Source organism: Hydractinia symbiolongicarpus, chromosome 12 (genome assembly GCF_029227915.1).
Source record: "Hydractinia symbiolongicarpus strain clone_291-10 chromosome 12, HSymV2.1, whole genome shotgun sequence".
NCBI lineage: Eukaryota > Metazoa > Cnidaria > Hydrozoa > Anthoathecata > Hydractiniidae > Hydractinia > Hydractinia symbiolongicarpus.
This window is the reverse complement of record NC_079886.1, coordinates 11,858,299-11,872,502: the sequence shown is the minus strand read 5'-3', so window position 1 is coordinate 11,872,502 and position 14,204 is coordinate 11,858,299. Positions and strand designations below refer to the sequence as shown.

The 14,204-nt window shown below is 36.0% G+C and overlaps 2 protein-coding genes across 2 annotated transcripts; both read right to left on the bottom strand.

Moving 5' to 3' along the window:
• Nucleotides 1-5,327: 5,327 nt before the first annotated feature.
• On the bottom strand, nt 5,328-8,541 carry LOC130621255 (uncharacterized). The gene is made up of 6 exons (XM_057436563.1): nt 8,146-8,541; nt 7,507-7,917; nt 7,412-7,455; nt 7,292-7,344; nt 5,639-5,700; nt 5,328-5,555 (listed from the first exon to the last, which is right to left on the bottom strand). Exons 1-6 carry the CDS (start codon nt 8,539-8,541, stop codon nt 5,328-5,330), a joined length of 1,194 nt encoding a protein of 397 aa, XP_057292546.1.
• A 31-nt stretch (nt 8,542-8,572) lies between these two features.
• On the bottom strand, nt 8,573-9,190 carry LOC130621254 (uncharacterized). The gene has a single exon (XM_057436562.1). It carries the CDS (start codon nt 9,188-9,190, stop codon nt 8,573-8,575), a length of 618 nt encoding a protein of 205 aa, XP_057292545.1.
• Nucleotides 9,191-14,204: the final 5,014 nt, after the last annotated feature.

Here is a 14,204-nt window from a genome sequence, read left to right as displayed (position 1 = left end):
TTGATTGCAAAATTTTGGGTTATAACAAACCGATTTGTGCACCGACTTTGTTTTGGGGAGCCGAGCATGAACAATATGCTCGTAAAAGATACATAGCCTCAAACCGCAAACTTCACAAAAAATTTAAATGTACAGAATCCATCAGGAGAAACATATACTTCGTGCTAGTGTAGATGGAATGGTGCAATGCTCCTACTTTGAACATGGCAATCTGGAAATTAAGTGTCTGTTTACTCATGGGGACAAAACTATTGAAGAGTATGTGAAACAGAAAGATGCATGTTTAGAATTAAAATCTGGTGTATACAGTTTAAAGCTTTCACATCAATATTACATTCAAGTACTGCAGTATTTATTAAAACATGTAAAAAATTCCCGTCTTTTGTAAATTTAAAGATATTTTAGTATCTAGAGCAAGTACAAAAAAACTCGATTTATTAGGTCCACGGCGCAGCTAACCTACCGTTTCGGATACGGAGATAACTTATATTTCCGTAACTGACACGACAAAAGTATTATTCACATAAGGGTGCATTTGCCCTGATGTGACAGTCCCAATTCCTATCTTAGTACAGTTAAACGGTGTTGTACAGGCGTATAGGGATAATCCCCTTTTGAAAAAAACTTTCTCGAAGACTCTGTTTAAATAAATACACAAGAAACAGTCCATTACTAACACAAAGCTGAGCGCTTAGTACAGGTAAACAGTGTTGCATATCCGTACACCGGTGATTACCAAGAAAGTTAAAAAAATGTTACTGTGGGCTGACCCCTTAGTACAGGCGCATAGAGGCGTAACAGCCTTTTCCAAAAAACAGTCTGTTGTTTACTGGGCTAAGCCCTTAGTACAGTTACACCATAGAGATATAATATATATTTATTTTATTATATCTCTATGGTTAAACAGAGTTGAACAGGCGTATACCCTTTTTCAATAAACATCATTGCAACTTCGGTTTAAATTAACCCTATTCGGTCCGGGGGGGGGCGGATTCCGCCCCCCCTGACGGTTTTTTTTTAATAACTCCTGATTGCTTTGTTATATGGCTATGATACTTACTGAGTTTCAACATTTATCTATTAGACACCTGCATGCTAATTGTTTAGGTCCCATACCTTTCAGAAGCTTTGATATTGGCCATTACTCGAAACTACCCCTAAAAATCTCTATGAAATCCTTATAATGGGGAAAATATAATAACTCCTGCTAGGATTATCCTTAGAACTTGAAACTTGCAACACAACTTTGTTTCATCAAGAAGGATCATTTTGAATAATTTGAACACGTGACTAATCCGATTTCCCGATTTTGTCGGATTTTACCCGAAAATCGAAAAAAAACGGATTTTCGGGCAATTTTTGGCAATTTTTCATCCGATCCATGTAAAAACCGGAAGATATGTTAAATAACTTTTATTTAGCTTTCAGAAACTTCAAACAGAATGTAAAAATTCGCTCTAGAACAAAAGTAATTATATTTTAAGCAGATAGTGGCATAGTATGTTCGAAAAACCCCGGACCGAATAGGGTTAAGACACAGGGAACAGCTTGTCGTTACTGGTCTAACTAAAACAATTGCTCAATTTTATTTGCAGAAAACGTTTTCAGGTACATAATAAAAGATGTAGTTACCTAGCTAACTGCATTTAACATTAGAAGTATTGTGAAAGTTAAAAGATTAATCCGGACACCGAGCTGAGCGGTTAGCCCAGGTAAACAGTGTTGTACATTCGTACAGGCGTGATTACAGGAAAAGTTTAAAAATTAATTGTCACAGTGGGCTGACTCCTTAGTACAGGTAAACCATGCCACACATGCGCATAGGCGTAACAGCCTTTTCCAAAAGAAGAGGCGTATGACATATACGACAATCTTTTAGTACCAGGTACAGATGAAGCGTTTGCAAACGCCATTACAATATTTGATGGATATTTTCCACCTAAGAAAAACATCGATTATGAAGTGTATACATTTAGAAAACTAAAACAACAACCCGACGAAAACATTCATCAGTTTTACATACGGTTGAAACAGCAGGCGAATAAATGTGACTTTGCAACAAATTTGGACAAAGAGCTTAAACAACAAATTGTGTTATCTACTCATAACAGCAAAATTCGTAAACACGCATTTAAGAATACAGCAATTAGTTTAGCAGACTTATTGATTTATGGAAAACATTTGGAGGATGCAGATCAACAAGCCGATGATGTAGAGCGTTCGATGAATCCACAGGAAGAAATTAACCGACTTACAAAGAAGTTTAAAATCCAATGCCAATATCTTTATAATACACAATTTTAAACATCTAAATATAAAATGAAATTACCTTTAATCAAGCATTAATTACTAATTACAGACTTATAGCTAGCTACAGTACAGTGTCCTAAAAGCATTTTTGGGAGACCTCGCTAGCTAGCTAGTTTAAAGATTTTTAGGATATATTAAGTTGCCTTCATTGTACAAAAAGAAAATAAAAGTACAAATAAGTGCATAATAAAAGTATCTTTCAAAATATATATCATAAAATTAGTATCACAAACATAAAAACAGATAACAAAAAGCAAAACTGTCCTGCCGCCAGCACGTCCGTTAAGGAAAAGACTGAATAAAACGTGAAGTCCAAAGTTCAACTTGCATCAATGGGCTTAGAAAATCCATAATGGCGCATAATCTCCGAAATGGTCTATTATCTATAGCTAACTACTATAGTTTCCAAATTTCTCTTCTTTTATGAGCACGAATTATGATGTAACAAGCTATAGCTAGCTAGCTACAAAATCTTTTAAAAACTTGAACTTTTGCAGGATAGTAGGATGTATTTTTATGCCCATAGAGTATAGATGAATTCCGTTGTTTACGTTTTCAGTGGTAAGCTCTTTCAGGTTTCGCATTTTTGTGCCAGGGTAAAAGATTGGGGTGCTAGGTGAAGCAAAGTAATTATCAGTTCATTTCTTCAAACGAGGCATTCTTAATGAATTCAAATAAATCAGAAGCCATCAACTTACACTCGATAATAGTTTATAACCTCAACGATGTCCCCGTTAGAAAAAATCAACAGTAAAAGACCTTTCTTCACCAAATCCTAGCATCTTTTTTCCTGCCACGCAAAAGCCAGAGCCAAGGAGCTTACCGCTAAAAAGTAAACAAATGACGTCACACTGAAATTCATCTATAATTTTTTTCACATTACCTGTGCACTTTACAAGGGGGACCACATGCAATATGACAAGTGGAACGAATTTTAAGTTTAAAATTTAAAGTGAGTGTGTTAAGTTATTTATTATTGTTTTGTTTCTGATTTTGTAATCTAATGGGCGATGACCGTATGTCCTGAAGTGACTGATTTTTCTAAATTTTGATGTGTTTCACAACCTTTTTGTGGAAGAATGATGGGTAATGGTAATATACGACATGCTGAATGAAATTATTTTTGTTGATTTGATGTGTTTCTCAAAAACCGATCTGTTTTACATTTTGTGTAAACTTCTGTTTACGAACTGTATACAATGTTTCCAAAATAATGATCTTTGTTGATTCAAGTTTATTCTTTGCTCATTGATTTTTTCACATTTAGGTTTAAAATATTACCATAAAAATATATATGCTGAACGACCATGTATTCTTAACTGGTTGATTTTTACATTTTGTGTAAATTTTTGTGAGAGAGGATGGTATCCAACCGAAATGACTGATTTTTCTAGATTTAAATTTGATGTTTTCGAAACTATATGGATTTTTCATATTTTTGTGTAAGAATTCTGGCCAAGGGAAAGACAATATTTAAAATGTGTAAAGAACTTATATTTGTTGATTAGTGCTAACTCTTGCAGGCCCCCTTTTTGACATTTCAGAATAAAATACCGAGGGTTTTCAGCATAATCACTTATAAGATGTACATATTTTAGATGCGTTATTTCTGACATTGTTATTATCCGTGTTGTCACTGTCGGTGTTGTGACTGTTGGTGTTCTTACTGTCGGTTTTGTGAGTATTGGTGTTGTGAGTGTCGATGTCGCCTTGCAAGCTGTTCTTTTTGATTTTATGTAAGATTTGTGTGGAAGATTTAATGCAATTTGACATTTGACATTTTGTGTAAGATTTTAAGAACATTTTTTTTTTTTGTATATGCACTACTGACGTCAGCAAAACATCTGAAGCAACCTATTTTTCATTGGCCTTTTGCCTAAGTGGATTTTTCCACGGGCCTTATCGACTAGTCTATATAATAATACGCCAGTTCCGTCTGTCTGACTGTGACTTTTGCAAATTAGATATTATCTTCACTACTTTCTTTGATCTGTCTGTAAAAGTCTGTAGAACATCGCCCATAAAACGGTTCTGCAATTTATCAAACTTTAACGTTAAAATAGTATTGACGTCAAAGGAAAGTTAATTAAGATTAGTGAAGCCATTACCGTGCATTTAAAACTTTGTGGTGACGTCAATGATTTTTCACCGCGTGGGTAACTAGGGACCACCTGGGACTAATTTAGGTAAGTTTCCCAAACCTAGGTCCCCAAATCCGTTTCTGAATAGATGGGTTGATGACGTCATCAATTATCTCTGCTATACATTTTCTTGATCAGCGTTTCAAGATCTATAAAATGAAGGCAACAGGTATATAAATTTTTAAAAAAAAATTTTTGGTTTTGACGGACCATTGCTGACGTCAGCAAAATATTTGAACCCTTATATCTTATTAACTGCTCATTAAAAGCACATGATCATATACTTTTTCTTGATCAGTGCTTTAAGCTCTCCACAATAGAGGCAACGTGAAAACAAAATTCTATTTTTTTTAGTGGATGGGTTGCTGACGTCATCAAAATTCAAATAAAATTCTGAAAATAACATTTTTGTGTGTTTATGCGGGTCTTTGCTGACTTTGCAATAATCTTTTTTGTGTGACTTAACGATTTTTCTTATGTCTGGTATACTATTTCCCCTGGTTTACTTCAGGCATGGCAAAGCAAGTATATAGCTTTAGCAGATTCAGCTTTTTACATAACCGTTGTTGATTATGTTAGACCTTTTGCATTTTTATTTTATTTTTATTTTGTTGTTGGACCTGCTTATATTATTAAACGTTCTGTATAATGCAGATTGTGAGCAACTTCAATCCCAGGGCTTTTTTTCTCTTTTATTTTTATTATCTTTATTGCTGCACATGCTAATTTTTTTGGACTTTTTGTTTCAGCGGTTATAGATATAGAATAATGCAAATTGTGACTTTTAAAAATTCAAATTACTGTGTTCTATGTTTTTATACTAAAACTGTATTGTCATCAATGGTAAACAAGCTATAAAAATGCCAGAAAAGGGTGTTACCATATTAAAATTCTCAAACTATCATAAACAATTAGAAGCACCATTTGTAATATATGAGATTTTGAAGCCATTTCGGAGAAGATCCATGGATGCGCACCAGAAAATAAGAAATCATATACTGAGGCATACCAGAAGGATGTAGATTGTGAATATGGATATAAGGTAGTGTCATGAAAGTGATAACAGTAATGAACCAAAACAATGGCTTTATTCAACATAAAGAACTGGAGTATATGTTAGTAGTACAGTATATAGATCTAAAGAAATAAAACAAAATATAAGTAAGGAAGCACAACAATTTCATAACAGGTAGTATGTAGATATGATGACAAATATAGCAAACAACTAAAACATATAGAGGTCCAGATGCTGCATATAAATTATTGAACGAGATGTTAAAGGAACTACTATGTAGGGAGGCATGATGAGTAAGTTTTGTGTTTTCGACGGTCAAACCCTTATTAGAAAACGGTCCCTCGATACCCCCTGTGACGTCACAGATTTCATCATGCCTCAAATGAGTAAAAAAAGTCACGTGATCTTTTTTCAACGCATGCGCAAAACCTTCAACGAGCGATAGCCTTCGGTCCAACCTCGTCCCCAGGGCATCTTTTATCTATTCTGACCTCGGCACGTCGATACGAACATGGCCCTGGAGGAGGCCTCGTCACGTGACCCTCCAATACACAGTATTTCTGTGTGTAATATTTAATGAGATTTGTCTCAATGTACCAAAGTTTTATATATAACCTTGCAGAGCTAAGCGAGATCGGCGTTTTACGTCACAGATACGTGCGACGAGTTTGTTTTGATTCCTCTCCTCGCAACACACAAACTTATATTGCCCTTGATTGTTTTGTGTAAATGTATAAATATACAATAATGTTATTTAGGCTGCTGGTTACTTGAAGAAATTCAAGCAATTTAGTTATGTGTATTTCACTGAATTTGTTGACTAGCAAGCACTGGGTTGCAAAACTTGTAGCCAGGGGAAACTTGGAAATTAGTAAATGATTTGCCCATCTGAACATAGCACTTCGTTGGTTCTCTAATGTGCAAATGTGGCTACATAATTTTCAAATGTTCGTATCATTCTAGGTGCCTGACTGAAAGTAGCTAGGCAGAAATTTAAATTTCATATCTGTGTCTGCATTACTGCTTTTATATGATGACAAAGATTTTGCTGTATTTAAACAATACTTAACTGAAACTGAATTCATATATGGTGGACTCACTGCTTGCAGTTATATTGGGTGAAAAAGGCTTCAGAAAAGTATTGGAAGTACTTTTTCTTTTACATTTGTGGCCTTAACATTTCCAAAAAGCCACCCATTACTGATAAATTCTGTTTTTTCTTTTCTTAATGACATGTTTTTAAAACGCCTTGCAGCTTTTTTATTTTTTACTCAACAAGCTCACATTTAATTTACACACACAGATATACAAAAACAAGGTTTTTTCTGTTTAAAACATAAATAATTCAAAAATTTTATCAAAAGCATTATGCTGGTTTGAAAATTGAAATTGACAAGTCTACATGTGATCTGTTTTCTCGATTTAATGTATTACCGCCTTAATAGTTTAGAAAGACTTGGTATACGACTTTACCAACAGCAAAGTATTTCTACCTTGAGAAAAAAATGTTTCGGGAATAATTTTTTGAGGAAATTATTTTGGGGATTTTGGACCAAAATTAGTTTCATAAATTCGCACTTTTTAGAGCTCATCAAAATTGTGCTGCTGTTCAAAAATCGATTTTTTATTGATATATACATCTATTTATTGTTATCATTCTGCTTGGAAAATATTTAAAATGCCAAGCTGGCTAACCGTGAAGATTAATTCAGTATTCTCTTAAGAGCATCCTATCACAAAAAGATATCAACAAAGAGATATTCTCAATAATGAATAAGTCAGAAACATTGTGGTTCCATGTAATATTGCAATCAAAATGACCAACAATGATTATATTTATTAAACAATATATTTCGGAAACTTATTCCATCTTCAGGTCTAAAATATAAAACATATTCAGTAAAAACTGTTAAAAACATTAAAATAATAAAGTTTTTTATCATACATATCATACATAGCATCATACACTGTACACAAATCAGAAAAAAGCTGATGATAATTAAATCGTAATTACCCACGTCATAATTAAAATTTAATCACCAGCGGCCTGAATCTATATTCATCCTTTGTATTCAAAGATGGTTTCAATTGATTGATGAAAAGAGCCTCTAAAGTCATTAAATGATACGTTGATTTTGAGTTTGAGCACAAGATCGTTACGTCATCAATCGACAATTCACGTTCGCATTCTTTCCAATGATCCGCAACCGGGCCATTTCGTCGATGTTCTTTGAAACGACATATCAAATGACGGCTTGTTTGACCGACATAGCAAGACGAACATCTTGGACATGAAAATTTATATACTACGCCACTTTTCAAAGATTTTTCGACTGTTGGCTTTAGTGATGGTAGACAGCTTTTCAGTTTATTTAGCGTGAATATAATTCTGCACGGAGCTTTGATGTTGTTAAGCGTTCGTTTGAAATTATCCGAAACTTTACCACGATACTGAATAAATAACAATTTTTCTTCTGTTTCCTCTTCTTCTTTTTCTTTTTCTTTTTCGTCCTGATCAGTTTGTGGAATCGGCTTTTCAATGATTTTTCTCAATGTGTCTGAAATAATGGGGTCGTAGAATTCAGCGGGATATTGGTTGTTATCTAGAATTCCTTTAGCCTTTTTCAGACTTTCATGAAATGTTTCCCAACTGCTACAAGCTCTATAGACTCTATGTACAAGTCCAGACACAACCGATCTCTTGGATTGTTTTGGTGCAAGGGCGTGGAAATTTAGTGTTAAACCAGTGTTAGTTGGTTTTGTATACCACTTTGAGACAAAGTTTCCGTGTGTTCTTTTTATAGACATGTCTAGAAATGCAATTTCTCCATTGTTTTCACGCTCGATAGTAAACTTTAGTGATGGGTGAATATTATTAATCTCATTCAACTTTTCCTGGATCTTATCTTTGTTGATATTTCTGATAATATCGTCCATATATCTCGCGAATAAATCTGCATCTCCCTTGATAATATCGTCAAATTTACTGAGCCAACCATTAGCAAGCATTGGAGCTGGTGGGCTCCCCATTGCCAATCCATCGACTTGTTGGTAATATCCATCATGAGTCGACATAACTACATTGCTACTACATAGTAAGGTTAATTTATGAAAAGTTTCTCGATCTACTGGAGTATTTTCCAGAATAAAAAAGACTGGTACAATCATCAATTGCTTCGTTCAGTGGTACATTTGTATATAGGGATGTGACGTCAAAACTCACAAGTTCCTCATTTTCTGCAAGTTGGAGATGTGTAATTAGATCGGATATTTGTTTCGTGGAAGAATTGATGTTGCATTCATCTACTACTGACAGCCACTTTGCTACCTGGTTTGCTAGTTTGTAATATAGAGAACCTGGCATCGATAAAATTGGTGTGTTATTTTTGTGTACTTTAGCAAGTCCGTAGATTCTAGGTGGTTGACTTCCTATTGGCTTTAGTTTATCATAAAGCTGTTCACTGATTTTTCCCTTCACTTTTAACTCTTTCAGGACAGATGTAATTCTTTCTTCTTCTTTGAACACAGGGTTCTTCTCATTTTTCCTTTTAGATGTAAGTTTATTAAATTGGGGTAAACCAATGATGTCGTTCATTTTGTTGTTATAACTTTCAACTTTCATAACACAAATGCCGATGCCCTTGTCGAAGGGAACTGCTATCAAGTTGTTGCTAAAGTTTACTATCGAGCGTGAAAACAATGGAGAAATTGCATTTCTAGACATGTCTATAAAAAGAACACACGGAAACCTTGTCTCAAAGTGGTATACAAAACCAACTGACACTGGTTTAACACTAAATTTCCACGCCCTTGCACCAAAACAATCCAAGAGATCGGTTGTGTCTGGACTTGTACATAGAGTCTATAGAGCTTGTAGCAGTTGGGAAACATTTCATGAAAGTCTGAAAAAGGCTAAAGGAATTCTAGATAACAACCAATATCCCGCTGAATTCTACGACCCCATTATTTCAGACACATTGAGAAAAATCATTGAAAAGCCGATTCCACAAACTGATCAGGACGAAAAAGAAAAAGAAAAAGAAGAAGAGGAAACAGAAGAAAAATTGTTATTTATTCAGTATCGTGGTAAAGTTTCGGATAATTTCAAACGAACGCTTAACAACATCAAAGCTCCGTGCAGAATTATATTCACGCTAAATAAACTGAAAAGCTGTCTACCATCACTAAAGCCAACAGTCGAAAAATCTTTGAAAAGTGGCGTAGTATATAAATTTTCATGTCCAAGATGTTCGTCTTGCTATGTCGGTCAAACAAGCCGTCATTTGATATGTCGTTTCAAAGAACATCGACGAAATGGCCCGGTTGCGGATCATTGGAAAGAATGCGAACGTGAATTGTCGATTGATGACGTAACGATCTTGTGCTCAAACTCAAAATCAACGTATCATTTAATGACTTTAGAGGCTCTTTTCATCAATCAATTGAAACCATCTTTGAATACAAAGGATGAATATAGATTCAGGCCGCTGGTGATTAAATTTTAATTATGACGTGGGTAATTACGATTTAATTACCATCAGCTTTTTTCTGATTTGTGTACAGTGTATGATGCTATGTATGATATGTATGATAAAAAACTTTATTATTTTAATGTTTTTAACAGTTTTTACTGAATATGTTTTATATTTTAGACCTGAAGATGGAATAAGTTTCCGAAATATATTGTTTAATAAATATAATCATTGTTGGTCATTTTGATTGCAAAGAGATATTCCTTGCAACTAAATTTTTGTTTAATGGCATAATTTTAGGTTGAATCTTATCTGACCTATTTCTGAGATTAGAATAGCTTTTAAAATTTTCTGAATCTGTATCTTGGTCAAAATTGATATGCTGTCAAAACGGCTTATCGGCGTCTCTGAAATGGGCTAAATTCTGAAACTCAGAAAGTATGGTGATAATAGAACTATTTTTTGGCTCAATTTCATCAAACCAATCTAAAACCATATCATACCAAATCTCAAGTCAATATTTTAATTTTTACTGAAGTTATGGGACTATATACTCGGTTTAGACTTTTTTGTTATTTTTTTTATGTTCACTGCTTTGTAATTAGTATTAAAACTCTTGAGATGATATATCACAGTGGTGAGCTGCTAAATATCTACCACCATCTTCAGTACATCCTGGATTTAACCATATGCCTGATTGAGTGCTCAATCAAACTTGATTGAGTTCGATTTTCTGAAATTTCTTCATAGCATGTTAAAAAAGGCCTAGCAAGAATCAGTTTAAGAAAATCTTCCTACCTTTTTCTCTTCCTCAAAATGGCTTTGTAAATTTTTTATGCCTCGTGTAAAATTATATTTTATCAGATTGGTTTAAAAGTACTCCTTAACAAGCATATAAGGTAATAAAACATGCCCACTAATAACAACCTGATATAATTTAAAACGTAATGTATACATATTTTGTAAAAAAAACATTTTCGATATTTTGTGCAAAATTATTTTGTCTATACAAATTAAACCTGGCCACTTGGAAACAAGTTGAGTTTCTTTCTTTTGTTCTTATCTTGATAGTTTGCTAGGTATAGTGTGCTAGCTAGCTACTTTTCTAGCTTTATTAAACATTCCCAGCTATTGAAATATTTCCATGTAAGCAGTATTACTTTATGATGTCTTATTTTATACTCTCATTAGTAATGCTTTTTATTAAATTTTTCACTTTAAAAAAAACTTGATACTGCTGAAACACCTCCTCCGTCATTTTAATACGAACAGCTTCCTACTCGCCGCCTCGCCAAAATGTTTTGTATGACGCAATAATTATTTGACTATTTCCGCGCCAATCAGGTTTCATATCGGACCAACCTCCTCCAGGGCCATGTTCGTATCGCCATCCCGGGGTGGTCAGAAAAGATACAAGATGCCCTGGGGACGAGGTTGCCTTCGGTCTGGCAACATCTCACGGTATTTTGAGTAGTGGGGGAATTCCCTACTCAAAGTTTTTTCCACTTCAGAAAAAAATCCGAAAATAAACAGAAAGGAGTTGGTTTCAAAATATTCCTGATCGGTTTGTTACTCAGGAAATGTGCAATTGGGTGGTTGAAGAGGAACCCCTGGTATTCAAAGATGTTCCTGATCGGTTTGTTACCCAGGAAATATGCACCAGGGCTGTTGAATGGGCGCCCGGGCTACTCGGGTATGTTCCAGACCATTTCAAGACACGGGAAATGTGCACGGGAGCCGTTGAACAGGAACCCGTGCTACACATGAATGTTCCAGACCATCTCAGGACACAGGAAATGTGCACTAGGATGGTTGAACAGAGTCCCTGGCAATTCGAAGATGTTCCGGACTGGTTTGTTACCCAGGACATGTGTAGTAGTACGAGCATTGAGCCTTAAATGCTCAATGCCTATCACCAGAGGAAAGCGGAGAAGGCTAGAATTAAGGAAGAACTAGCCCTGATAAACATCGAAGAAGTGAAAATTGAAAACCTTGTGCTGAGTGATCCCATTCCAGCAAACAAAGATAAAGATGAGCGATTCGTGATTGGCTATCAGGACCAAGACGACAACTTAGGCCCGTTATTGATAAAGACCCCTGAAAAATCTACTCTAAGGGTGCTTCATGCTACAATGAGGGTTCTCCGTTAACGATGTCATTTGATCTTGGTGACTATCCTGAGTGGTTAGAAATATATGAGGAGATCTTGAACAAGGTGGAGTCCTTGGAGGGGTTTGGCTTCCCAACATCAGCGTGAAGAAAGATCGTTACATCAACCCCAAGCTTAAGGCGTGGAATGGTGGGGTTAGAACCGATTTCCATTCCAAAAACATAGCACAGGAAAGCTGTGAGTGTACAGCTATCATTAGAATAGGGAGCATTTATAGGCAAGGGTGTAACTATTACATACAGACCTACTTTGAAGAGTGTATATACAAAGAGGTTGAAAGGAATGGCGCTCGCCACCTTACTGACGAGAGTTTCACTGAATTGTAGTGGATGTAAAGGCAATTCGCAAAGCTAAGTACAAGGATGTTTCAACACAAACAGACAGAGCTTACTGCGAGCCTTGTGCTAAAATTGCATGGACTGAAAATTGAACAATATTTGAGGGATCTCGCTAAAAAACAGCGACGTGTCGTACATGATGGCGACTTGCTCATAGATCAAGATACGGGAGAAGTGATCGGTTGCGACATCGATTATGAGTACCAATATACGCGCAGGTAAGGCGCGAAGCTGTAGCTTTGTAGCTTATAAAACTCAGATTGAATAGGCAGGCGGGGAATCTAAGTACCGCTGACATACTCCGCAGATTGTAGTTTTTACAAAAGTTCATTTTTAACTCCTTACTCGCCTTGTGCCAGCAACTCTGCGCGTTCATTCTCGTTGATGGAATTCACAGCTTTTTTCGTTCGTTGTCGGATCTGCTCCTTGAGTTTTTCTGTCATGATCCACGTAAACTCATCGTCTGAGATTGTACCATATTGGATCGCTCTGGAGATCTTATCGTAGACAGTGTCTAGCTTTGATTCAGCTAGGAGTTTAATGTACTCATGTTTGTGCACCTTACACTGTATCCGTTTGGAAGCATTCTTTAAACCTACTTGCCCCATGCCTACTGCGAGCGCAGATGCTTCAAGACCAATTGCTATGAGGGCTCGGAATCCGGTTGCAAGCGTGGCAATACCTGCTGCGGAGGTGATGACAGTAACGGTAATCATGCCATGATTAGCATAGCGAAGCCCCATCCCCCAAAGCTTGAACTTTTTGTAGAGTTTTTCTCTCTCTTTGATCTCTTCTCGGAAGAAGATCTCGATTTCTTCGATCTTTTTTAGTCTGTAGACCTGACTTTCGTGTATACTATCGTGCTCAGGCTCACTTGGCGGCAAAGTTGGGTAAAGCTTCATTGTATATGCCATTTATTCTATGAGTATATGCATCGTAATTCCGACGAACGAAACATTTTTTTCATGATGATACTCGTCTGTCAGCATGAACTCCAGTCTGTCCGTTGAGCCTTTCAAAAGAAGGTAGATTGGAGTGTCAAAACTCCATGAAAGCATGTCTCCCCATGCGTTTAACTCTTTGGTGGGAAGCAAAGCAAGAATTTTTGATTTCTTCCCATCCAGTAGGCAATCATCCTCATCTAACTGAGGGCAAAAAAGTCTCAGCCGATGGTATACGTCAGTCCTATAGACTGCATCGTAGTCACCATTCGTATAGTACTTATTACTAGGATCATAGGGTAGGCCCAAAAGCTCCTGCAGTGCTCTGTGAATCACAACTGTGTACCCGTCATTCATACGGAGCCTGCAGAGTCCATTTTTCAAGGTAAACAGTTTGATCCCACCCTGTGCTTGACTATTGACAATGGTAGCTAAATCCTCGATTCTGTACAAGCCGTTCATGATTTCAATTCGGAGTTCCTCTTGATTAGATCCCACCTTACGGATGGTGAAGTCGTTGTTACTGTAAATATTCAGCCACGTAGGTCGAATACTGATCGACTTTAGAGCAATCCTTGTATCCTGCCCTAGGTAATCGTCAAAAATCGTAGGCTTCTCGATGTTAGTGATGTAGAGCTGCTTCATGTTTATTCTTTAAGAAAAAATGAGCATTTACTCATACAACCCGAAAGCAAAGTATGCACCCAACCATGGGAGATATTTGGAGAGACTTAAGGGGGATGACCTTTCAGTGCAGAAAATCGTTATTGATACTCAAGGGTCCTCGTTCAGGGTAAAAGTTCCAGACATGTTTGTC